This window comes from Diceros bicornis, chromosome 16 (assembly GCF_020826845.1).
Source record: "Diceros bicornis minor isolate mBicDic1 chromosome 16, mDicBic1.mat.cur, whole genome shotgun sequence".
In the NCBI taxonomy this organism is placed as follows: domain Eukaryota; kingdom Metazoa; phylum Chordata; class Mammalia; order Perissodactyla; family Rhinocerotidae; genus Diceros; species Diceros bicornis.
In genome coordinates, this window is record NC_080755.1 from 43,243,930 (window position 1) to 43,271,764 (window position 27,835).

Below are 27,835 nucleotides of genomic sequence, written 5' to 3' on the forward strand. Positions count from 1 at the left end.
TGTTCAGTTGTGAGGTGCCCATTGGGGGGCATTTGTAATTTTTGATACACTATCATAATACATTGCTAAAATATGAAAAGTTTTGAATTCCAAAACGCATCTAGTCCAGATAAGGGACTGTAGGCCTTTGTGCCGTACTGGATTTAGGAGGACTTCACACAGTAAATAAGTTTTTGAGAGGGATTAGAAAGTTTTTGGTTATAATGGGATTTGATTTATGTTTTATATTTGGGTTTATGGACACTGTGAAGATAGAATTGGAAGAAATGAGTTGAAGAGAAAAGTAAATGAGAGGACATTGCTATTATATAAACAATATGTGGCTCGTAATGATGTCTTTTCAATTAATCGTCAATAAGTGTTTACTGAAAAATACTATATTTTATCTAAAAATTTAGGGACGGAAAGCTAAAATAGAGAGTTATCAAGAACCATTTGCTCACTCAGCCCCTGAGAGCATACCTGATACTTTTGAAGATGCAGTGAATATACTTAAGCCTTCAGCTATAATTGGTAAGTAAAGTTGTTGACACATCGTTCTGTTACTTAACTGTATATTGCTAGTCATAACTACAGTGCAAGATTACTGAAAATGAAATGGCAGGTTTTTACCTAGCTTTTAGCATATCTGATGTTTTCTGTGATAGCTTTTTGATAACAGTGTGTGAAGTTTAGTTAACGGATATTGCTTGTACTTTCAAGTGGTAGCAGCTGTGCTGTTGATCATGCTGTGCTTTTAGAGTTGGTATGACTGTTGGGCTCAAAACCTGAAAAAGACCAAGGTCATTTGACAGATTGTACCAAGAAAATCTTATGCAGAGGCAGAGATTTTCCTTGGCAACAAAGTTGAAAGCTTTCGGTACGTTTTGAGAGTCAGGCATTGCATAGCTGATGTCAGACTCTGCCAACATGGCATTACGTTCACAGCAGAAAATATAAAAGTCTTGAAAAGAGGAGCTATTTCATTTCCTATACGGCTGTAAGATTTGAATCTATAATTTTTCTTGTAATTTTGTCAATTTCACGTAGGAGCCCTATTGAATGTTAAATAGTAAAACTGTCACAAATGGTAAGTATTAGCTTCTTCATTGATTAGAACTCATAGTTTTTTTAGAGTGAGAAGAAATCTTAAAGATCATTTAGCCCATTTCTGGAACCTAAGAATCTGTTCATTGACTTCATCCCTGGCTGGTCAAGGAAACATAAAGAAATGTTTAACTTTTTTAGAACTCAGGAACTCCTAAGAATTTGTCTATGTACCTCCACACGAAGAAACACTGAGTATAAATTCCTTTTTTACATAAGAAAAGCACAGAGATGTTAAGCAACTTGCCCAAGATTTGTGAATATTTCATATAGACAGGAGTGACAGAGCAAGCACTAAAACTCTGGTCTCCAGATCAGTATTTTTCTATATTATATATCAGTTAATAAAACAGACTTAAAGATTAATTATTTTGACTATTGAATATAAGTCTTTTTACTAGATGAACTGGTTAAGTACTCAGCTGAAGCATTACTTGGTCATCCCCAAATTCCCATGTGGGCTAAGTATTTCTCCTTCATGCTGTGCTTCTGTAACACTGTTTACTTAGCACCTATTACAGGTTTTCTGATTTCTGTTTACTTTGTTATTTTCCCTCAACTATAAGCTGCCTGCATTATACTCATTTTTATATCCTAATGGCCTAATATTAGAGTCTAAGGCATGGTAGGGACTTAATAAAGGTCATTAAACTGAACTGTATCAAACTTGAGTCAGGATGATTTTATCCCTTCTGAATTCCTATTATTTTGTAATGAGTACAATAAAGTTTAACAATTTAACTTTTGAGATGCAGGTTATCTTTTTTTTTTATTTTAATTGTGGTAAAATATGCATAACATAAAATTTGCCATCATAACTATTTTTAAGTGTACAGGTAAGTGGTAGTCTTAAGTGCATTCACATTGTTGTGCAACCAATCTCCAGAACTCCTTTCATCTTGCTAAACTGAAACTCTGTACCCAATAAACAACTAGATTCCACTAGCAACCACCACTCTGCTTCCCGTATCTGTGAATTTGACTACTCTAGCTGCCTCATATAAGTGGAGTCATACAGTATTTGTCTTTGTGTGACTAGCTTATTTTACTTAGCTTATTGTCCTCAAGGTTCATCCATGTTGTAGCAAGTTTTATCTTCTTAATTAGACAGAGTGATGGAGATAGTCTTATACTCTTTTTTATTTCCCACAATTTACTGTCTGGGGTAGACAATAAATATTTAAGTGAAAACTTTAAGCATTTTACTGTTTTTCTTTTCAGAGTTGAGATTGTGTTCCCATGACAGTATCTCAGCAATGCAAAAATCTGTCTTTGCAGTGGGAGTTTACCTGTGCTTTTATGTTAAACCTACTGTAGAAATGCTGTTGGTAAGAACTGCTTTATTTCACCTGTAATGAAGTTGCTTTTTTTCCCCTTATTTATTATAGGAGTTGCAGGAGCTGGCCGACTTTTCACTCCTGATGTAATCAAAGCCATGGCTGATATTAATGAAAGGCCTATAATATTTGCTTTGAGTAATCCTACAGCAAAGGCCGAGTGCACAGCTGAAGAAGCCTATACACTTACAGAGGTAGTAATCAAAAATAATTGTATGAATTGATTATCTCTGTTTTCCCTCTATTGGCCTGTTAGTTATACATTCTTGCATAATTCTTTTAATGGTTACTCTAGAGATTACAATGTATGTCCATGGGTCATCAAATTCTGATATAAATTACTGCTTGTATCAATTCTGGAAAGCTGTTACCTTGTATCTCCATTTTAACACCCTCACACTTTTCGTGCTGTTGTGCATTTTAATTCTCTATATATTTTAAACCCCAAAAGATGTTGTTTTAAACAAAAATTATTCATTTAGATTTACCTACATTTTAATATTTTCTCTTGCCATTCCATCCTTTCTGCATGTCTGTGCTTATATCTAGGGTCATTTCCTTCTACCAGAAGAACTTTCCTTAAGTGTAGGTCTGATGAATTCTCTTGATAATTTTTTTATTTTGCCTTCATTTTGAAGGATATTTTCACTGTGCATAGTAATAAAAGTTGGTAGATAACTTTATTTCAGCACTTTGAAGATACCATTCTATTGTTTTCTGACTTCTGTTTTCCTTTTGATACATCATTTTGTCTTGAGTTTTAAGCAGTTTTACTGCAATGGACCTAGTTGTGGTTTTCTTTGTATTTATTCTACCTGGGGATTGCAGAGCTCCTGAATCTGTAGCTTGATGTCCTGGTTTTTGGGGGCTGGGGGTGGTCTATTCTTGCAATATCTCTGATTTGGCCACATTCTCTCTCTCCTCTTGTGGGACTCCAATTATGTGAATGTCAGACGTTGTTTACTATATCTCATATATCTCTTACACTGTTTTCTGTATACCATCCTGTTTGCTCTCTGTGTTTCAATATGGTGATTTTCTTTGGACTTATCTTCCAGTTTGCATGTTCTCTTTTTAGCTGTGTAAACGTATTGTTAGGTTCTTAATTTTATTGTATTTTTTATTTGTAGAATTTCTATTTGATTCTTCTGACAATAATTTATTAATTTAGTGACACAGACTTAAAATCACATATTATAGAAATAATCAATTTATAAATACTGCTTTCTTGCCCTCACATTTTATAAAACAATTCTTTTTACCCTCTTCAAATGTATCTTCACCATCAGTGTTTGTCTTTATGAGGGCCATTTTTTTTTTGTGACATAAATTTTTACCTTCATCCAAATCATTTGATTTAGTTCTTTTGAATTCTTGGACACTACCACTGAATTATATCCAAGTTACAAGTATCTGCTTATATACCATTAGGACAGTTGTTTTTTTCCTACTGTTCTGTGGGGATATATTTGTAATCTCCACAATGTATTCATTTTCTGTATTGTTCCTGTAAGCGATCTTTAAGTGGCTCTAGGAAGTGATTTTAAAAGGCTTGTTTGCAATGATATCAGGCAGTATAATTGTTAGGTCATGCACTTAAGAATAATTAATAAATATGTGATAAATGTTTTTGTCTCCACTCTATTAAAAAAGTTTTTTACTATGGAAAATTTCACACATATGCAAAAGTAGAGAGAATAGTATAATTAACTCTCACATACCAATACCTAGCTTCAAAAATGATCAGCTCATTGCCAGTCATGTTTCTTCTACGTCCTACCCACCCAGATTATTTTGAAGCAGATCTCAGACATCATATCATTTCATTATAAATATTGTAGTATATCTCTCAAAAGTTAAGGATTCTTTTAAAAATATAATCACAGTATCATCATCACACCTCTCAATTTTAACAATAATTTTCAAATACTTATTGATCCTTTTGTGTAGCTTGCAGCTCTCTGCTAAAATTTTCTATCTTGCCATTTAAATTTTTTTTTTTTTTTTTTTTTTTTTTTTTTGGTGAGGAAGATTGTCCCTGAGCTAACATCTATGCCAATCTTCTCTGTTTTGTATGTGGGACGCTCACAGCATGGCTTGATGAGCAGTGTGTAGGTCCACGCCTGGGATCTGAACCTGCATACCCTGGGCCACCAAAGCAGAGCATGTGAACTTAACTGCTATGCTGTTGGACTGGCCCCATAATTTCTTGAATATATGAATCATAATTAAAGTCAGTGTCTGATAGTAACAAATATCTCACTCTCTCTGAGTCCATTTCTATTATCTGTCTTTATTACTCTTGGTTATTCAGTTCTTTTTGTAAGCCTAGTTTTATTTTTGTTGATTTATTATTAATGAGAAGAATTGTAGCAATAATTTGAGACTGTCAATGACATTATCTTCCTCCAGAGGGCCTTTACCTTTTCCTCTGGTGGCTGTTAGTCTGGGGTAGCTCACCATAATCTAATCAGGATACAGCCCATGTGATGCCCGGTCTATTTTGACAGTTTATCCTTTCTCCTGATGTGTACTCCTTTGGGTATGAATCAAAAGCCCTGGCATATTGATTAGCACCCCTCATCTCTCATGGTCCCTGAACTTGACTTTTTCTCTCTCTTATCATGAGACTCCTGATAGCTTTGCTGCTCAGGCTCTCAGCCACAGATTTTGCTTTTGAAATCAGCAGTCACCTTGAAATTAGCTTCAAAGGCTAAGCTCACGTATCTTGCTTTCCTCTTCTTTTGGATCTTGAAATATCTCCCACCTCCAAACTCTATCTTGCTAGTGCTCCTGCTTCATTGAAAAATATTTTTAATATATTTTATCCAGTTTTTCTTATTGTCGCCAGAGGGAGAATTGGTGTGAAACAACCTAGAAGACCACTGCCAAAGCAAAACTCTGTCTCAGAACTTTCTTTTTTTTTTTTTTTTTTTTTTTCTTTTTTGGTGAGGAGGATCAGCCCTGAGCTATCTGTGCTAATCTTCCTCTACTTTGTATATGGGATGCCACCACAGAATGGCTTGATGAGCAGTGTGTAGGTCTGTGCCTGGGATCCAAACCTGTGAACCCTGGGCCGCCAAAGCAGAGAGCGCCAACTTAACCACTACACCACTGGGCCGGCCCTCAGAACTTTCTGAACTTAATATTCATGTGCTTGATATATGAAGCATTCTTTTTTTTCTCATTGTTAAAAATTTTATTTTGACATATATGTTCTCTCAAAATTCCTTTTGCTTCTATGTTAGTCAAAATAAATTCTCTTGACTATTGGTTTCCAACATTTATAATAATTACTGAAACATCTAATAATTATTAAAATCTTTTCTTTTGAAATCATCCACAAAATCTGCATACAGATTTTAAAAAATCAGTCTTTAGTATACTGTCTTACCTTTATACCAAAGTATGGTGTTACTTTTAGCTTGATTGTTCATCCTCTTCACCAGTCTTTGTTACTGAAAATTAATGGTTATTGTGCCCAAAATTAAACCTTAGTCTTATACCATGACTATTTGATAAATATACTCAATGTATCATGGGCTTTGGCATTTCCAAAATATAAAAAATTTAAATGTTTTGGGCAGTAGTAGTATATCACTAGAAGACTGCTCAACATTTAAGCATTTTATTTTTTTAATAAATGTTATTGTAATAGATGTACATTATTGGAATAAATAAAACTCCCCAAGGGGACTAGTTTGATAAACTATATTCCATCAGTTCTAAGATGAAAATTTTTTCACAATTTTTATAACTTTGAAATTGTTATCACTTAAAAATGATAAAGCATTGTGTCATAGTTTAATTTTACATAAATTCTTAGTGTTACATAAAATAATGGCATAAATTTATGTATTTGCAGTCACCTGGTAAATTTTTAATCTCTGTTTGTTTTCAGTGGAGAGATGTCTTGGTGTTCCTCTAACACCCTCTGCTGCTTAGTGAGAAAAATTCTTTTTTTTTCACTGTCTTTATATTTTAATGGCCAGTTGCTCATAAAACACAGAATAGGCCAACTTGGACGTCAGAATGAGAATACTGTTATCATTAAGATCTGGCCATGGTTAAGCTCTTGGTTGGTTATGAAAGGAAAAAACAGAAGTATGGCCTGGAGAAGGTAAACTGCTGTAGAATTTAGCCATTCTGGAGAAGATTCCCAAGATGTTTCTAAATTTCCAAATTTATTGATATCATGACAACATAACATTTTTCCTATAAAGAGCTATATTGTACAATCTACTTTATAAAGCTATTAAAATTAATAGTGCCACAAAAATAACCTATATTATTATACACATCATCATTGTGGTAACATGTATGGCATTAACCATGAACTAACCTTAATCTTCAAAGAAACAACATTTTTGTCACAAGTAGAGCTATGCTTAGAACAGGTAGAGAATAATAGCTATCTGTAGAAAAGGATATAGCTATCCAGAGTTGTAGGCCCAAGATAGTCACCTGGGCCCACCACTAGCATAGTTAACTTGTTTCCGCACTTAAACCTTGTATCATTTTGAAATTGAAAGTGTCTTGTGAAAGTAATAATTACTATACATTGTGGACCTTCAGATTGTCCAAAAGTTCAAATTCTTGAGTGTTAAATCCACTAATGCCAAAGGTCTATTATATTTCAAAGAATAATCACTGTTGGTATAATACACATTTTTAGATTTAGGGAAAAGCAGACAAAGCATTGTCTAAGCACTTAGAATAGCTCTGCCGAATGTTCAGGTGTCATGTCAGTGACAAAACGATAAATAAAGTATTTATGAATTAACTTTCTGGTACTCTTCAATTTCATGGGCATCTAATTCTCTTAGAAAAACTGAATGTGCTAGTAGTATTTATTATATGCCATTATAGAACACAGTACTAAAATTGACGTATACAGCAAATTTGGAGACAATTTTAACAAGGCAACATGCCATATTTTTCTGAGGTGTTAGTGTGGTTATACCATATGCTTGTTTTATAAACTGCCGAACTGGGGGGCATTATAGCGTAATAGACCATGGGCCTTGGAGTTATAAAATATCTAGATTCAAGCTGAACTACAGTTGTGAGGTGTGACTTTTTACAAAGTACTTGGAAATATCTAAGCCTTAGCTTTCTGAGATTTTTTTTCTTTTATGTCAGTGAAATGGAGATGATGATAATCTCATAAGACTTTTATGCGGGCTAAATTAACTGAATTAACACATATAAAGCACCTGGTACAGAGCCAGAAACAGCAGATGTACAGTTAGTGGTTGCAATTTAAGTTTTGATGTTTTCGCCTTCATTCACAGATGTTTACAGCAACCTTTATTATTTGGGATGGTATTTTTTGGCCATTTACATTTTTCAATTTTTAAAGAAAATAGAAGTGTCAGGTTTTTTTAAAGTTTAATGGACATTTTTCAACTTTATGTGAATGTATGCTATGCATAAAACCTCATTCTAATAAGGATTTTAAGGAAAGGATCATGTTTTATAGTAAATTTATGCCTGTTTGCTAGTAATATATTGGTCTACTTTACTACAAGATTTAATTTTGTTTGAATTTACCTCAATTTTCTAGTCTACATAAAGTAACAAAATTGAGGGTATTTCATTTTTTAACAGGGAAGGTGTTTGTTTGCCAGTGGCAGTCCATTTGGGCCAGTGAAACTCAGTGATGGGCAGCTCTTTACACCAGGTCAAGGAAACAATGTATATATTTTTCCAGGTAAATGCCACCATTATTTATGTTATACAGTAATAGTTAATTACATAAAAATACTTCATGAAATTCTTTGGAATTTAAGATTAAAATGAAAAACAGGATTTTGGTGTGAATGTATAAGGAACTCAAGGAATTCAGCACATCCGACTTGCTCTATTTCCACTGAATATTTATTTATATTGTTCATTAAACTTGTTTTTATTATAGAAATAACCGTAGTAGTACATGGTTCATAAAAATGCAAAAGGAAGAGAATGATTTAAATATTAAACCCTGTTTATCTCCCCTTGGCACCTCCTTATCACACTTCTCAGCCATAACCACTGTCAGTGGTTTGCTTTGAGTTTTTCTAGTGGTTACCATCGTGACCGATACACTTATATCCCCTTATCTTGATTCTTCCAACTCTAGACTGTATGTATGAACTTCCCACGATGAAATATAGGTAATAGTACACATATACCTCCAAATACCTTGCTTCCTCTCTCTACCTCTCGATTTGTGTTACTGCTTTCAGTTTTCCTAGTAGTTACCTTTACCTTTATATTACACACAAAGAGCTTTTGTTAGCAACTTAAGACAGTTTTTATGAGCTTGCCACAGTGAAAAAAATGAAAAAATTTGGTATTTAGCTTTCTTATCTCTTTTTATTCCACATCAATTTTGATTAGTTAATTGTAGGGAGGGTGTTTTTGACATTTGCATTGTATTCTGTTGTTTTCCATGCTTTGTGTATGGATTGGTTCTGAAATTACATGATTATGTCATTCATGTCTAAACAAGAGTGTGATATGATAAATATGGTAGAATATGCAATTCTATATCACAAAACTTTTGACACTCAGAGTCTTTCAAATATCAAGTATAATGAATCCTCCTTTAATTTCTTGCCAGCTTTCTTCTCTTCTCCTTGATCCTACTCCGCAACAAACGATTTCTTGTGTCCCATGTTCTTATTCTTCTCTCATGTACATGTGACTATTCTTCTCTGTCTTGGTCTCATGTTTCTGGAATACATCTTTGAATAAGTTTTTTTATAAGGCATGAATGAAAACTTCCTGAGTTCTTACATATCTGAAAATGTCTTTATTGTTTCCTGTTGATAGTTTGGTTGAGTAGAGATTGTAGATTCAGAGTCATCTTCCTCAGACCTTTGAAAACATTTCTCCATTCACTTTTAGTGGCCAGTGTTGCTGATGAGAAATCTGTTAGTGAGATTCTCATTCCTTTATATATTCTAGCTTTTTCTCCCTAAAAATGTTTAAAATTTTCTCTTTATCTTTAGATTTTTGAAAGGTTACTGGGATGCATCCAGGTGTGGGCTTATTTCCATTTATCATGCGTGTCTGTTAAGTGGGCCAATTCCCTGTATCTTCTTTTCCAAAGGATTTTTTTATTTCCTTCCATTATTTCTGTTTTTTCCTTATGGAACTTATGTTTGACTATGGTGAAATCCCTCTATTGTCCTTGACTTGTAAATTTTATTTCACATTTTCACCTCTGCCTTTTTTATTCCGTAATATGGGGGATTTCTGTAGTATTCATTTGTTCATCTGTATCTGTTCTGTTTTTTAGCACTTCTGGTATATGTTTTGTTTCAACAGTCTTTTTTCTTTTTATTATGGAAAATTTCAAACATATACAAAAGTAGAGGGAAGAATGAAGTCCCATATTCCAATCTCCCACATTTCAGCAGTTATCTACACATAGCCAGTCTTATGTAATCTGTTTTCCCACCCACTGCACCTTCACTGGGTTATTTTGAAGCAAATCAGAGACGTCATATAATTTCATTCATAACTACTTAAGTATGTATCTCTAAAAAAGTAAAATTTTAAATTAAACATAACCATAATACTGTTATCACACCAAAAGAAATTAACAGTGATTGCTTAATATCATGTATCATCAATTCAGTAAGTTCAAATATCATTTTTGTATTCTCATATCTTTTTTAATCCTAGAATCACTCTTTTTTAATAGCCACTTCTATTTTTTTTAAAGGTTCCAGTATCCTTTCAGATCTCTCCTAAGAGTTACTAAGATTCTTTTAAATATTTCTTCCTTTGTGCTGTTTATTTTCCGTAAATTTCTGGTGATCCTTAGTTCATTCATTTTAATGAAAGACTATGTTAAGTAAAACAGGAATTTGGCATGAATTTCCTTTGTACTTATGTCTTTCTCCTTGTGGGCCTCTCCTGGAATACCTAAGATTTCATGACAGCTAGATTTATAGCATACATAGGCTGGCATCAAGCAAGGATGTTATAACTGTTATCAAAGTAAAGATATTTGGCCTGTGAATATCCTAGTGCTTCTGTATATGAACTCGCCTCCTTTTTCCCCATGTAGTTGTGGTTGTCTGGAGTTCTACCCTGCTTGGCTCTTGACTCAGCCTCTATAATAGAAACTGTCCCATCACTGATGATCTCTTTCTAGAACTTGATAATGTGCGAAATCAGTCTGTTCCATCCAACAATATTTCTGTGGCATAAAGGCATAAGAGCATGGAAAAGCATACTTCTCTGCTGATTTTAACAGCCCTTTTTTGTATCATATTTGACTAATAAGGAATTTGGCAGTTGATTACTTTTATACAACACTTCAAAGTCCTAACTTTATTAATAACAGTTATTAGCAGTATAGAGATAGACATAAAAATGACTTGGTAGTGGAGGTAAAAATGGGCTTAAAAACAGGAGGATTGGCCAAAAGTCTGTTTATAAAGCAATTAAAAACTTAAGGCTCTGGCAGATTTGAGTTACCTAGCCCGGCAATTATAACAACTGAATGAAATAACAACAACAATAAAACCTTAAAAGAGTCAAAAGGCTAATAAGATATTGACTAATAAAATATTGGAGAATTCTGGATCAAGATTAGGGAGAGAACTAGAGCTCAGAGGTGAACCAGCATTCAAAGGTGTTTTGCACTGCAAGCATTCTCTGATCAGGAAGAAGCGGCTGAGAGGTTAAGCCATGCTTTTCGTGGAGGGAGGATAAGAGTTGGAGTATGGCCCCTGCCAAGGATGGGATTCTAGTGAACCACCTCCCACTCTGGGCTGAAGCCCTCATGGGCTGAACCTTGGAATATGGGTGTAGTTTATATATCATGTGGGTGATCTAGAAAACCTCAAGCCTTTGTTCTGGACTACCAGTGCCCACAAGTGCCTGGCAGAAGCAAACAGAAATCTCTGGAACAAGATAACACTACCTAGTCCTCAAATTACTTTTACAAATAAATTTTCAAATACAACCCCAGTTAAAAAATAAAAGATAGAGGCTGGCCTTGTGGCCTAGTAGTTAAGTTTGGCGTGCTCCTCTTCGGGAGCCTGGGTTTGGTTCCTGGGCGCAGACCTACACTGCTCATCAGTGGCCATGTTGTGGTGGTGACCCACATACAAAGTAGAGGAAGATTGGCAACAGATGTTAGCTCAGGGCTAATCTTCTTCAGCAAAAAAATTAGTTAATTAAGAAAATAAAAGATAATGAGGCATGTTACGCGACAAGACAACACAAGCCAAAAGTAGCAGAAACAACAAGCAAACTCAGGAACTCTATGAAGCAAATATGCTTTTTATTTTTATGGAGATAAAAGCCAACCTTGAAAAATTCAGCTAAGTAACACTAAGTTCTAGAACTGAAAAATACAATAAATTAAGAACTCAGTGAATGAGGCTTATAGCAGATTAAACTACAGAGAATTAATAAACTTGAAGATAGGCCAGAAGAAACGATCCAGAGACCAAAAAAAAAAACAGGACAATAGAGAAGAACAGATAAGATATATACCTTTAATTGATATACTTTTAATTGAAGTCCCAGAAGATGAGAATGAGAATGAAGCAGAGGCAATATTTGCAGGCCTTGTGGCTGAGAATTTCTTAGAACTGATAAATGACATCAATACACAATATTCAGGAAGCTCAGTGAAACCCATGCAGGATAAATAGAAAGAAACCCACATTTAGAACATCGTTGTGAGCCTTCAGAAAATAAGAGCAAAGAGAAGACTATGAATGCAGCCAGAGCAAAAAGATTTCCTTCAAGGAGCAACTGTTAGACTGACAACTGACTCTTACACAGCAACAAGATGCCAGAAGGCAGTGGAATGCTCTAAGTTGCTTATACAAAATACTTGCCAAGCTGGAGTTCATTACACAGTGAAGATATCTTTCAAGGATAAAGGCAAAATGAAGACATTTTCAGAAAAACAGAGGATTCACCTGCAGACCTGTAAGAAAGGAAAAGAAATTCTAAAGAGTGTTCCTTAGGCAGAAGAAGAATAATCCTAGCTAGAAGCTCAGAGATGTAGGAAGGAATGATGAGCAAAGAAAACTGTGAATGTGTAAGTTAAACAAAATGGATGTTTTATATAGAGAGCAAAACCATGATGACATGGGATTTCGAAAAATATAGCCACAGGGCCGGCCCCGTGGCTTAGCGGTTAAGTGCTCGCGCTCTGCTACTGGCGGCCTGGGTTCGGATCCCGGGCGCGCACCGACCCACCGCTTGTCCGGCCATGCTGAGGCCGCGTCCCACATACAGCAACTAGAAGGATGTGCAACTATGACATACAACTATCTACTGGGGCTTTGGGGGGAAAAAAAAAGAGGAAGATTGGCAATAGATGTTAGCTCAGAGCTGGTCTTCCTCAGCAAAAAGAGGAGGATTAGCATGGATGTTAGTTCAGGGCTGATCTTCCTCACAAAAAAAAAAAAAAGGCAGTTGTCTCTGCAGAGCGAGAAATGGAGGGTTGGAGGTGGGCTGGGAATTGATGTTTTTTGTAACAAGTGTTGATGAATTGTATGCATTTGAATTTTCATAAATGTAAAACTAAATTGAGAAAAGCCATTTGGTACTTCTCAAGTTATTTCTTATAGTAGATAAGAATTGTAACGGTTAACAAAGATCACTTGATATTTAACTCGCAGATTTCTGTTTTCTCTTGGTTGCTTTGTTTGGGGTGTGGGGAGGCTGTTAGGGGTGGGAGTGACTTACCATTAATTTGCCTTAAATGTAGGAATTTATTTGGCTCCTTTCATAACTTGAAAAGTAACTTTACTAAATAAACTATTTAAAATGTGTTCTAGGCGTGGCTTTAGCTGTTATTCTCTGTAACACCCGGCATATTAGTGACCATGTTTTCCTAGAAGCTGCAAAGGTAAATGTTTTAAATACTGTTTGGTTTTTTAATAAAGGATGAATTATCAAGATGAATGGATCTTAATTAAAAGCAGAGAGAGAATGGGTTAAATCTGCCTTATGAATGGAAAGGAAGTTACTTATCTGTTGCTTTTTTGATTTACCTATCTACTTTTGCATAGAATTGATTTTTTTCCAAATGTTTGATTGTAAGCTATGAATCCTCCCATATTTATAGCACATATACTGTACCTGTATTTAGGATATCTGAAGGTAACATTGTGACAGCACAGATAAACTATAACTCCTTACATTTTTTTAATGGATAAGTACTGGTTTCTTTGGAGTGCTGGCCTATTGGAGCTCCAGAATTCACAATGTGAGTTTTGAAGAACTCACATTAATACAGATATTAATGTCTATTTTCGTGTAGCTATTGTAATTACACCAAACCTTCTATGAATTATGTGGAATAGGTCAATAAGTCTTTAAATCTGGTTTTTTTTTTATTGTTTAGTAGTAAACAGTTATTAAAACTGTTCTGCAGTGCTTTAAGTGTATTCCTGCTAGGCATAAGGAGAATTATGTCACCTGTGTCATTTTCTGCTCCTCTAGCCCTTTTTCCATTTTTTTAGGTCCTCATTACTCTGTGTTATTTAAACAAACAAAAGTAAAATGCTGTTTTTCTCTTAGGCACTGACAAGTCAGTTGACAGATAAAGAGCTAGCTCAAGGGAGACTTTACCCACCACTTGCTGATATTCGGGAAGTTTCTATCAACATTGCTATTAAAGTAAGTAATAATTTATACCCCTCCACATAAATTTTAATGGTGTTTTCTTATGCAAGTAACACAAACTTATTAGAGAAAAATTTGAAACATTTAGAGGATGCAAAGAAGAAATGTTAGGTCACCTATATTCTTACTACCAGAATATAACTTACATTATTATTTTGGATTTGGTGCCTTCTGCTCTTTTTTCTTCCTAAACACACACATACATAGGCACACGCATCAACAGTCATCTGTGCCTGTTTTTATAGTTGGTTTCTCGCTGCACTTTTTTCCACTTTATTTGTAAGCCTTTTCCCATGTAAGTCAATAAGAATTCCCAAATTATTGCCCATTATCTCTTCAGAAAACAAGTACTGATTACATTGCACCTGTTAGATATGAGTGTAACTGTTTTCCCACACCTTTGCCAATACTTAGAATTATTATTTTTTTAATCTTGCATATTTAATAGGTGAAAATTGTATCTAATTTTTATTTAAAGCATTTATTATTAGATTGAAGAATTTTTGTATTAGTGAACAATTGTATTGCTTCCATGAACTGCCTGTTCATGACCTTTGCTCGTTTTTATATTATGATATTTGTCTTTCTAATGTCCGATATTGATTTATAAGGGCTCTTTGTTAAGGGTAGTGATCCTTCTGTTTGCTGTGGTACAGGCAATTTCCCATTTGTCATTTATTTTAACTTTTGGAATTGTTTGACATGCCATTTTTCCAAAGTTTTTATTATAGAATGATCTGTTTATTTTATGGATTGTTTCCTCATCTTTTATGAATGTTAATGCCTTCTCCCACTCCAAAATCATATAAATATCTACCTGCATTTTCTAATAACATAAGACTTTTTAATCCCTCTGAGATTTTAGTGTATGATGTGGGACAGAACCATTTTTTTTGTGAGTAGTTAACCAGTTGCCTCAGCACCAATTGATTGAGAATGCTCCTCTTATTAACATAAAATTCTTGAATCTGTTACTGGGATTCTGTTTCTGACCATATTTGTCTATAACTAGGCACTGTTTTAATTATTAGAGTATGTATAATGTGTATTATTTGATACTGTATATTTCCCATCATTATGGTTTTTCAGTATTTTCTTGTCTATTCTAACCTGTTTATTCTTTTGGATGAATTTTTCTATCAGTTTTTTAATTCAAAGAAAACCTTGCAACTATGTACGAAACTCATGTTTATAAATTGTTTATTATTTTCCTAGATATTTAAAATTTTTTGTTCTGTATAATAAAGGTTTTTCTTTCCATACATACTTCCCTGCTTGTCATTTCTAATATATGGGGAAGGTATTAATTTTTATGAATTTATTTGATAACTGATTTCTTTGTTGAACAATCTTAATTCTTTTAATAGTTCTCAGTTAATGCTTTTGGAATTGTTGAATCATCTGCAAATAATTTCTTTTTCTCTTTTTAATATATATAGCTTTTTTTTCCCTATCTTACTAAATTAGTTGGTACTTAAGAGCAATTTTAAGCAATTGGGTTGATAAGGGCATCCTTATATTTTAATATTAAATGTAATGCTAGCTTTTGATTGAAATAAGTATTTTTTTATCTTTTTAAAGAAGTAGGCTTCTATTGCTAGTTTACTAAGATTTTCTTAAACATCAGGATTAGATGTGGAATGTATCAACCACTTTTTCCACTTGGACGTTAATGATCATAAGGTTTTCCCCTTTATCTATTAATGTTACTGTTGCATTATTTTAATACTCATAAACTAAGCAAAGATTGGGAATTGGTAAAGGATGATATGTTAAGGAAATAGCAACCAATCCAGTTGAACTGGAGTCTAAGGTATATGTAGGAAAATGGTACAAGACAAGATTTGAAAGCTGTCTGAAGGCCACCTTGTACAGAGAGCACAAATGCCAGACTAAGGCGTCTGAATACTTTACTATTGCAAAACAGCTACAGATTTTAGAGCCCAGAACTAAGATGAATAGAGTTCAGCTTTAGAGAATGATATTTATAGAATGATATTACAAGTGGGACAGATTTTGGAAGCTGTCAGTTAAGAGATTACTGGTATATCCAAATGAAAGGTAATACATGAGGAAATAGAAGGAGATTTGGGCTTCGGGTTGGTATAGGAGCGTAGCCCCAGGATCATGTCTCTTCCCCCTTCCCTGGGCGGTAGAGAGTTTGCTCCTTCTCCAGTGGCTTAGGGCTTTCCTTTGTAGGAGCAAGGGATCAGGAGAGTAGGCAGTATTTTGTGTCTGTCCCCCACCCCAACCCGCAGCCACCGAGCCTCTCCTTATGGCCACCAGTCATCTCCTGCATGCCTACATGACAAGGAGAGCTCACTCCAATCTCATGCCTTGCCCCCAGCCTTTTCTGTGGGTACAAATATGTTTCCTACAATAGACTAGGAAATAATTGAAACACATTTTCCATCACAAAACATAGTGAGATTGAGCTCCAGGGACCAAGGATTATTTTTAATAACCACCATTTTTTCTCAAGGTTTTCTTTTAGAAAGCTGAAGGAAACTTCAGTACTGGTCACCGTTTAGAATGAGAATTAGAGGAGGAGGAGAAAGATAATTGTTTGAATTTTTGTTTTTTTTACCGTGTGTCACTACATTTTTTTTAAATTAAAATAAAACCATAACTTCAGAACTTAGTGTGTGACAGGCACTGTGCTACCCTGAAAAGGTGAGGAAGCTTGTCATACGACCTCATTTTACATCAAAACAGGCTCGGGGTTTATCCTCACCTTCAGTCATGGTGTGTGGCTTGGTTACAAAGATCAGAAATCCACTCAAGCCAGTTTAGGTGGGAAGTGACCTAGCTTAACTGTCTAGGGTCTGAGATCTCGAATCAGAATGTTTTGGGTTTGAAACAAACAGTTTGAAGTTGTTTGAACGATGAAAAACTGAAATAGTTAAGCTCTCACTTAACTATGTTGGGCAAGTTACTTAAACTCCTCATACTTGGGTGTCCTTGTATGTAAAATGAGAATAATAGTAGTACTTACCTCAGAGGGTTCTTGTGAGGATTAAATGAGATATCCATGTAAAGCACATAGAACATGCCAGGCGTTCATGATGGTGGTGAGTTGCCATGTACTGCTTCTAGCCCTAACTTTACTTGACCTTATAGTTCATGTCCAACACCTGATTTATAATAATGTCTTTGTCTCTCGATCTAAATTCTAGAGCGAAAGCACCGGGCTCACTTTGGGTTAGGTTTTCACCGCGGTCCAGTCAGTTATGACTAGGAAGTAGAGCCTCCCACACACCGTTTCAGCCGGGCTGTGGGGGAAGGACGTGGGCTGGGCAGGTTACCCAAACAGGTCTACTTGACTGACACAGTAGAGCTTAAAATTGTTTGTTGCCTTGAGGTATTGAGCACCTGCTATTAATTCTGGGGGAGAGGGGAGACTGTAAAACACTTCAAACTTAACGTGAGATCGCAGACTTTTATTTCATCTTTTAAACTTTTAATAGTTTCTGAGTGTTTTGAAATGAGTCAAAGTAATGTTATTTTTTATGTGGAAAAAAATGCCATTCTTCTAAATTTATTTCTCTGTCTTTTAATAATACTCTTTCTCTCAAATAGGTTAGTACTCAGAACCTGCCTACACGGTAATCTTATTTATTTTTCAGGTTACAGAATACCTATATGCTAATAAAATGGCTTTCCAATACCCAGAACCTGAGGACAAGGCCAAATATATTAGAGAAAGAATATGGCGAAGTGAATACGATTCCCTGCTGCCAGATGTGTATGAATGGCCCGAATCTGCGTCGAGTCCCCCCCAGATAACGGAATAGAAGCACACCCACTGATAAATACTTTCCATGCTTCAGAGAACCCCTTTTTTCAGACAAAAAAGAGAATGTTCTCAAATTTATGGGTTTTTCTGTGTTTTATTCTTCCCCACCACTTTGCTTGACTTAATTTTTCCCATGAATCTACACTCTGTAGGGGGCAGATGTGTTGACTACGTTGTTCATGCCCACCAGCATCCTGCAATCAAATAACCATAATGCTTTCATTCTGATCTGTAGCTCATCCCACATCAAAGAGATGTTTAAATTGTATTTGTGAATATCTTCACTTGTGCTCTTGTTCACGCTTCCCAGAGTATTTGCTGTTTACATAATAGGTAATAATCTTCTCTCACTCAGCTCTTTTAGTAAAATTGAAATTTACTTCTGTGGATATGGATACAGCATTCTGAGAAGCCAAATTTAACCAAATTCTAAGGACAAACTGTCAGTATCTAAAAATGTTCTTTTATTTCTGCTTCATTTTACCTTCATGCTCTGAAATTCCTTTCCGGTAGATACATGTAGAGAAGTATGAAAAATCTACCCTATTATTTATCTTCTGGAACAAAACTGAAGATTAACTATAATGTCGTGAGAAAGAAATGGGAACTACTGCTGCCTTTAGACAAATAAAAAAAATAGTTGTTGTTTTCAACAGTATAGTGTAACTTTTTTATCTAATAAAGGTAACATCTTAAATTTAATTGCTTCAATTATGCTATTTTATTGCCCAGCTAGGAATATTTTCATTTTCTTTATTTCTAGATGATACTAAGGAGAAGGGTATAGGATACCTAATGCATAAATTATGACTCATGTGATGTCTCATGTGACTTTTAACAAATTAATCATATGTTTCACATCTAAATGAGTCCTAGTTAACTGGAGAAGCTATACCCCTATTCCAGTAGTGGTGCTGTTCATTACTTGATATAATTTTGGAATGTTGCTATGATACATTCCTTTGAATATCATTAGTGACAACTCTTTCTCCGTTGAAGATGGATTTAATTTTTTGAAACCACCGAAATTAATTTAGAGCTAAGTGGGGACGAATGATGTAGGTGTTCAGACTAGGAAATGCCGTTTTTAATCCCGGTAAAATGGGTAATAATTGGCTAGTGAGACCAGTTTTCTTATGTGGCTTACATATTGGAGAGTTCTAAAGGAAAATCCAAAAGCATTTTGAGAAGTAGTATTGCTATAAGTGTACCTAACATGGTTGCTTTGAGGGAACAAAACTTTTAAATGCTCATTCTAAAATATTAACTTCAAGAAATTATTCATAGCTACGTATTAGCATGCACATTATTTGGTATTTCCACAGTCCTTAATATGTTAGACGTGATATTCTGTAGAGAAAAAAGAGCTTCATTTTTATGTTCATCTTCCCTTCTACCCATAGGTAGAGATTGGGTCATAATAATTTTGAATACAATTCAACGTTTTCAAAATGGCAAGGCCATTTTGAGTACGGGAGAAAGCAGTTGATTAATCCATTTAACAAATAAGTAAAGTCAGAAATCTGTTTCATAAAATAATCAACTAGGTCACAATTTGTTTCTTTTAATTAAAGATGAAAAGTTTATGTTTTTGATGTTATCTTTGTCAAAACAAAATCACCCCCAAAGATACTCTCTGTGAAATCTTGATTTTAGGTTAACATTACAAGTATAATTACAAACCTGTCGTTTGCTTAATGCTTATTGAAGGCAGGAACATATGTTGAATTAATCTTACTAAGATTTTTGCTTATTAAATATGTATAGTACAGTCTTCATGGAAATTTTAAATATTTTAAGGAAAAAACAAGGCCAAATGGCTTATAGCCTGCAAGAGAAACCTTATATATATATATTTTTAAAAGCTGCCTATTCTCAATATGTGTTATTTACCAACCAGTATTTTAACAAGTAACAATTACTGGATGTAAATTAAAGAAAAAAATTTTTAATAGTTCATCCAAGAATAGAGACAGGAACTATCAGCATGGGGGAGAGGTGGCATAATGGCATCAAATTGGAAAATAAACTAAAACACTTGGACCTTCTATGGAAACTTAACCTAGCAAGAAAGTAGTTATTTTGAAAAACAGCCATGGAGAGTCATTTTCATTCTTTTAAATAGAGAAGAAATTCTGTAAATTTGTCAAATTATTTAGTAGGGAAAAGTGAGAATACGTGTTTTTCTAATCTGGCACCACTACCTGTAGTGTGAAACAAATTGGATTAATTTGTGAAGGTAAGGTTTATTGACTATAATGAGAAAAGTGTTAAAGAGTTTCGTTAAAATCTTTTTAAAGGATGGATTCTTTTTTTTTTTTTTTTTAACTTTTTTTTTTTTTTTTTTTAACTTTTTTTTTTTTTTTTTTTTTTTTTTTTGTGAGGAGATCAGCCCTGAGCTAACATCCGCCAATCCTCCTCTTTTTTTGCTGAGGAAGACGGCCCTGGGCTAACATCCGTGCCCATCTTCCTCCACTTTATATGGGACGCCGCCACAGCATGGCTCACCAAGCAGTGCGTCGGTGCGCGCCCGGGATCCGAACCAGTGAACCCCGGGCCGCCGCAGCGGAGCGCGCGCACCTAACCGCTTGCGCCACCGGGCCGGCCCCAAAAGGATGGATTCTTAACCAGGAAGTTGCATTAAAATCACCATGAAGCTTCTTTAAAATGCAGATGCTTCTGCCTCTCCTCCCAGGCCCCCTAGACCACCAGGGGCAAGAGCCCTGGCAGGTGTATTTTCAGCAGGTCCCCAGGTGATCCTGACGCACACTCTTCCCCCGTCCTCCCAATCACTGCCTTGAAGCAGACTTCCGAATCAGCTGGGGATGACTGATTCCTCCTGCTGATGCAGGGGCGGGAGAGAGGGGCCGGGGGTGGGGGGGGCCAAGATTCTGCATTTCTGACAAACTCCTGGGTGATGCCCACACTGCTGGTACAGAGAATGCACTGAGTGCCATTGTTCCAGAGTACTGAGTGTGATGTGCGGTCTCTCTGTTGGTTTTTTCTGAGGAAGATTGGCCCTGAGCTAACATCTGTTGCCAATCTTCCTCTTTTTTTTCCGCTTGAGGAAGATTCACCCTGAGCTAACATCTGTGCCAGTCTTCCTCTATTTTGTATGTGGGTCACTGCCACAGCATGGCCGCCAACGAGTGGTGTAGGTCCATGCCCAGGGAACCAAACCCGGGCTGCTGAAGCAGAGTGTGCTGAACTTAACCGCCAGGCCACAGGGCCAGCCCCGTGATGTGCAGTTTAAGTTTAGTGCTCATACAGTATATACTTTATATGAAAAAGATAACTGAAATTATGTTCTTACATGGAACTGGTTTCATCATTTTTGTTATGTATAGTTTTTATAGGATGTTTATAAGAACAAAAATTAATACAGAACTTAAACATTTTTCTGAAAATACATAACTAGAATACTGTTCAATTCTAGGTTACAGATTTTCAATGTACTTATTAAGTAAAACCTAGCACCCAGTTCTCATTTATAAAAGATTAGCTATCAAATGGATATTTCTTTCTTTTCTATTATTGTTGTCTTATGATTTATCCTACCCTTTGTCATTTCTTTCTCTAAATTATCAGCCTCTGGAGAAATAAGATTCCACATTGTCCCTTACAAAGAAGTTGCTAAGGAATTAAGACCAAAGCATAATTAATAATTATTAAGGCATGTGGAGCATTACTTCTCTGAGATAACTGAGAAAGCCCAAAGGGGATGGTAGGGGAGTGGGAAAAGCCCTGCTTTAGAAAAAAGGCTTCATTCAAATGCTCCTGTAGCTTTTTTCCCCGAATCCATTCAGTATCCCTGGAAGATAATTTTATCTGGATCTTCATACTGTTGAACAGCTCCAGGGTTCTGTTGAATTCACCAAAACGGAACCAGCTCTGTTGAGCATACATAATGCTTGAGAACGTTAGTATAAATCTCAAAGCTCTCTACTGGGATTCCATTTAAACGGACTGTCATAAACAATGAAAGAGCACCAATATGGTATTTCCATCTAAGACAGGACCACACATGTTCAAGTGCAGGCATAGTGCTGGCTTTACAAAAATGGCATAGATTCATTATCTACTTTGGCTCTCAACCGCTTTGTGATTTGCACTTTGATGTGTATCTAAATGGTGAAATGAAATAAATCCTCTATAGACAAGCTAAATAAAGTAACATACTTAATATTTAAAATATTCAAGATAATTTGACTGTAGAAAACTTCTCCCTCATCTGAAATCAGGATGTTTTAATGTAAGCAGAGAAAAAGCTCAATGCTTCGTTTCAAATTTTGATAAATTCAACTGGGCCTAATTAGGACATGACTCCTATTGCAAATTCCCTTAATCCTTGCCAGGAGTTACTCAGATAAACTAGTGATTAGATTTTAAACAATAAGTATTTTCCTTTCTTGGATAAGGAAAATTGTGCCTCTTAAAGAGGACAGTAAGGGTATGATATGGAAATATGTTCATTATTCAGTTGCGTAAAATATACAAATTAAGTCAAATGACTTTTGGGTGCTTTGTCTCTTTCTTTAACAGGTTTTTGCCAATAAACTGACTCTTTTTCATATGGCTATTTAATCGTGTATTTTCCAAATAAAAATTTATTTGCCATTTTGCTGTTTAGGAAGTCATCCCTGCAATCAGCACACTTTTTAAAGTTTTAAGACTAAGGGGAAATTTGTGGGTACATATTCCCCAGTTTTCAGTATGTCCTTTTATGTTCTAGAAAAATTATTTTCCCTTGCTTTCCTAATTTTAAGTGTATATTCTAGCAAATCATTGATTCCTACGTAGTCATTGAATTATCACCAACACCTTAGGTGTGTACAATTATCGAATAATGATAAGCTAAATTTTATGGATAGCACCTACTCTGTGCCGGGTATTAGTCTAAGCATCATACGTGCATCAGCATATATAATCCTCACAATCACATTCTGTCACCACATCTGTTTTACAGAGAAGGACATGGGCATAGAGAGGTTAAACGCCTTGCCCAAGGTCTGTGCTGGGGAGTGGCAGAGCCTGGACTCTTAGCCTCAGCCCTTCTCTAGGAAGAAGGGCCTCTGTGACAGGTGATTTTATCTGGATCTTAAATTCCTTATCTTCAAGAATTGTTATTTCAGATGATAATTCTTCACCTATTCTTATAAGACTAGTCTTAGGTCATTTTTAATGCATTTTACCAGTTCATTTGATTTTTACTTAGTTCGCATTTATAATTCAAATACAGTATAAACCTATTTTACTTGTTAGTCTTCAGCATTTTAAGTATTGGATGTAAACATAAAAGATTTGGTTTTGAGTTTGATAAATTACAACCAAGATTCTCGGTAGCCAGCTCACTAACATCTTTTGATTTGGTAGTCTTCACAGAACCACCAGTTGCTGTCATTTCTGTGCAAATCAGTTTCAATAGTGCGTATACACTTTGTGAATCTGCCAATGTCGCTGTGACTTTGAACTGTAAGATATATTTAAGTGATATCTATTGTATTATATGCATATATATAACTTCTTCCATTAAAAAGTGAGAACAGTTAGAAAGTAATATAAAATGTATGTGTGGAACAAGGAATTTCTGAGAGCTGTTTTAGCTAAATATTTGACAAAGTAAAATTTCTGCCTAATGTTTTATTATACTTTGCCTAATGACCTTTAAAATTAGCTGAAATTAAAACCATATTTTTGCAATTGATACTGTGTTCCCTTTGATAAGGTCCCAAGTATTAATTATCAACTTCAAAGAAGCCACACATTGCAAGTCATTGCTTAGCCTTTCTCACCTTTGGATTTAAGATAAAGAGAGAGAATAAACCGTCTTGTGGTAATCGCTTATGGGATTACTAATTTAAGGGGAATGCCTTGTGTAGAGTATATGATACCAGATCGACTTATTGCACATGGTTCCAGGAATCAGTCCAAAAACTTCATAATGATGTGAATTATTTTTTCTCTTTTGTGATATATAAATTGTAATGATGTGTGTATTTTCTTTGTAAAATTTTCCTATGCATAAAAAATGCATTATGACCTTGTTTTTAAAGGCTGCTATATATAGGGCATTTTAAAACTTGGCGTTATCTTAAACCTTAAAACATATAAACACACTCCACAATACTTGATCCCTTGGGAATGTATTGTTTGACTTAAAATCACATGTGGAGCACTGGTCGTGCTCCTCACCTTTTCATGTCCTTTTGCTGAACTATTTCCCTTCTTCTTTAGTTTAATCATAGCAGTAAAGGAATTATTTCTCACCTCTTCTCCCCTACTACGTACACATTCCAAGACTCTAATGTAAGAATACAAAATCAGGAAAGATTGCATGTTGATTTTGTGATAAAGGGGAAAAACTGGTATAACAGCTAATATCTACTGAGTGCTTACTTCAAGCCAGGCACTGTGCTAAGTACCTGATACCTATTTACTCGTTGAAACTTCACAACAACCTCATGAGGTGTAGGTGTAACATTTTCTCCGTTTTACAGATGTAGACTCTGAGGCGCTGAGCCATTAAGGTCATGTAGCTACTAAAATGGCAAAGCCAGGATTCAGACCTCTTGCGTCATGGTTTAACAAAACTCCGATTCTGTTTAAACTAGACGCTCCATCTACTCTGACCACAGCCCATGCAGCAGAACGGCTGCAGAGAATCACAGTCGTGTGGTCTGTCTCAGTCATAATCACTAACTTCAAGAAACCCTTCATGCTCCTGGCATTTCCCCATCCAGTGACTATGATACCTTCCCTGCTGTCAGATTTCTGACATCCTCCTGTGTCCTCACTCTCAGTAGATATTTCACAGAGAAATAGGACAATCAGAAGAGAATGTTCTCAAGCTCCCCTTACCCCCTCCATCTCCCCAGGTACCTTGAGCAAGTGAAAAGCAGCAGCTCCTGACCTGCAGGAGCTGGCCTGGCACTATTAGCTGGCCTTGCTGTGGCTAGGAACTCAGCTAGGTCTCCATGTTCTGTTGGATGTAAACCACCTCACAGAACATCAAAATCAGGCAAGGCACTCTGACCATGTCGGATGGAGACAAAAACAAGGTGTTTTGTTTCGAGGGCAGCAAATTAATGCTCAGAGACCGAGATTGCCTTTGCCAATAATTTGTTTAACACAGGTTCACTGTGGGATTCATAATAGTTTCACAAGCCAATAGCCTACAGGATAATGTCTTTTAATAAGCTAATAAAAAAATTATACCCCAAACCAATGATAGATTAATCACACTATTGTTCTAGGCAAGGAGAGATAAAAGGAAAAGTCTAAATTTAATCCAGATGTCCCTTTTTGTATGAGTATACACTTGAGAGAGATAGCTAAACCAACCAAGAGCTGACTTCCAGCTGCCAGTGCAAAATAAAAGTCCCTTGTTGCTAGAGCATGTTGCTAGGGAACAATGGTGCTGGTGTTGGTGGGCAGGCTGATCTCCTTCACGGGCCATTGAGCAGTTTGTCACCACTATTGACAAGGGAGTTGCCCTTACCATGGTAGAAGCTAATGCCCCAAGGTCTTCAGACAGTTTATTTAGGTCAGCAAAGTGTTTCCTTGCCCAGACTGAAACACTGGAATATTTTTCACAAACTCTGGGTATTTCTAGTCTAAATGTCCCCTTGCCATAGTTGCTTCTCCACGTGTTCTTACTAATAAGCCCCTCAGCAGTGTTCACCCAGCTAAGCTACTGAGTGCTTATCAATGACAACAGATGAGATGATGACAACCTGACACAACTTAACTTCATTCTTATATCAAAACAAGTTTGGGGTTTTTTTGGTCTTTGTCACAAACAAGTTGGATTTGAAATCATATCAAACTAATACACAACACAAGGCCACTCCATCATCCTGTCTGTACACAGACAAAACATGGGCATTGTCCAAACCACAGAAATGACCAAACCCCACCCTACCCCCGTCCTGGCTAGCATGCTTGACTACTAACACTTGACCAATTACAATTTAGCCTCACTCCCTGAAGGTAAGATTTGTGATAACCGATCATAGAGTTGTCCCTGCTTCCTAAGCAAATTCCAATCCAGAGCGAACCCCAACTTCTGTGGCCCCCTGCAAAATCACCCAACCAAAACCCGAATCCTATAATAGCTGCTTTCTAACACCCTGTTACTGAGATGCTTCACAGTTCCCCACGGTGTGCATTCTCCCTCGCTGCAATGAATAACTACAGGCGTGCTCCTGGTGGTCTTGGGCTGGAGGGCAGTGACAATCTTCACCCACGTGCTTAAGAACCAACTACACTCCTGTCAACCAGGACCAACTCCTCCACTTAGGCACTAGGTACCATTTCCTCTCAGCCACTCAAGGGCCTTGCTCGTCAATTCTCCCTTCTCTGCATCATCAACTTTCTCTCTATCAGATCGCTGGCATGCTGCTTGGGGCTAGGAGGACTCTTGACTCCTCTTCCCTTCAGCTATTGCGCCAAGTCACTATTCTTTAAACCAAAACTCTTCAAAAGATGTTCTATACTTACTCTATACTTTCTGACTTCGATTCCTCTCCCTCCACTCTCTTTTGAACCCTCTCCAATCAGGCCTTCCCTACCCAGCCTCCAATGAAACCTACAAATTGCCAAATTCAAAGGTCAAATTAAAATTTTTGTTTTACTAGAGCCATAAGCATCATTTGACACAGTCGATCACTCCCTCCTCTTTTTTGTTTTTACTATTTTTTTTGATAGATATAATTTCAAACTTACAGAAAAGTTGCAAGAGAAGTACAAGCAACTCCCAAATGCCTTTACCCAGATTCACCAGTTGTTTATATTTTGCTTCATTTGTTTCATCATTCATTTTCTCTCCACACATAAACATTTATTTTCTGAATGATTTGGGAATAAGTTGCAGACAAGATGCCCCTTTACCCCTAAGTATTTCTGTGTGCATTTCCTAACATCAAGGATATTCTCTTATATAACCACATAACCATTCATTATCAAAATCAGAAAATTTAACATCGATGCAATACTATTACCTAATCTAGTATCCCTTCTCCACTCTAAAGTTATTTTTCCCTTTGTAAATAAGTAATTTGTTGGGAAATGTTTTGAGACTATGTAAATAACCTCCTCCTGATCAAACTTTCACCCAAGTTTTAGCATCCATTGATGATTTTCTAACTTTATAATTTCTTCTATATGTATTAGTTGGCATTCTATTATAAGGAAGACCTTTTCCTTCTTCCCATTATTTTATTCATTTCTTTATATTGGTAGGGACTCATCGGTTCCTATTTTATTCAAGGTTATTCTGGGTTCTTACAATGCCTTCCTAACTGGCCTCCCACCCTTGCCACCTACAGAAATCTCTTCTCAGTAGAGCAGCCAGAGTGATCCTTTTAAACATAAAATGAAGCAAGTCATTCTTCTGTTCAAAACCCTCAATGGCTAAGCTGAAGTCTTTATAGTGCCATGAAAGGCCCTGCGTGATCTCCCACCACTACCACCGCCACCACTTACTTCTCTGACCTCATCTACTATGCTCCCCGCTTTCCTGCTCTACTTCAGCCATACTTGCCTTGAGCACACCAGGCAAACTCCAGGCAGGCCTTTCATTTGTTGCACCCTTGGCTGGGGACATTCTCCATATCTCCACAGCTGGCTTCTTTACCTTCTTCAGGTCTTTGCTTAATGTCACTTTTTGGTGAGGCTTTCTCTGGCTCACCCTTTTAAAAATTGCAGCCCAAACTCACCAGCATTCTCTCTCTCTCTTCCCTACTTATTTTTCTCCACAGAGATTATTACTGTCTGATGTAGTATATATTTTACTTATTTTGTTTATTATCTATCTCTCCCCAGTAGAATATAAATTCCATGAAGATATGGTTTTTTGCATCTTTTGTTCATTCTTGTATCCCATAACCTAGGACAGTGTCCAGCTCATTATTTGTTGAAAAAATACCTTTTTCACCTGGGGGTTCATGAATAGTCTCAGGAAGTC

General features: G+C 36.0%; 1 protein-coding gene across 1 annotated transcript in view; it reads left to right on the forward strand.

The window, feature by feature from the left end:
* Positions 1-18,525, forward strand: part of ME2 (malic enzyme 2) — a 48,887-nt gene extending 30,362 nt beyond the window's left edge. The window contains exons 11-16 of the mRNA XM_058557151.1: positions 399-513; positions 2,475-2,617; positions 8,034-8,136; positions 13,226-13,296; positions 13,971-14,069; positions 17,702-18,525. Coding sequence (XP_058413134.1) covers positions 399-513; positions 2,475-2,617; positions 8,034-8,136; positions 13,226-13,296; positions 13,971-14,069; positions 17,702-17,869 — 699 coding nt within the window. The 3' untranslated portion in view covers positions 17,870-18,525. The remainder of the gene's footprint in view (positions 1-398; positions 514-2,474; positions 2,618-8,033; positions 8,137-13,225; positions 13,297-13,970; positions 14,070-17,701) is intronic.
* The last annotated feature ends 9,310 nt before the right edge of the window (positions 18,526-27,835 follow it).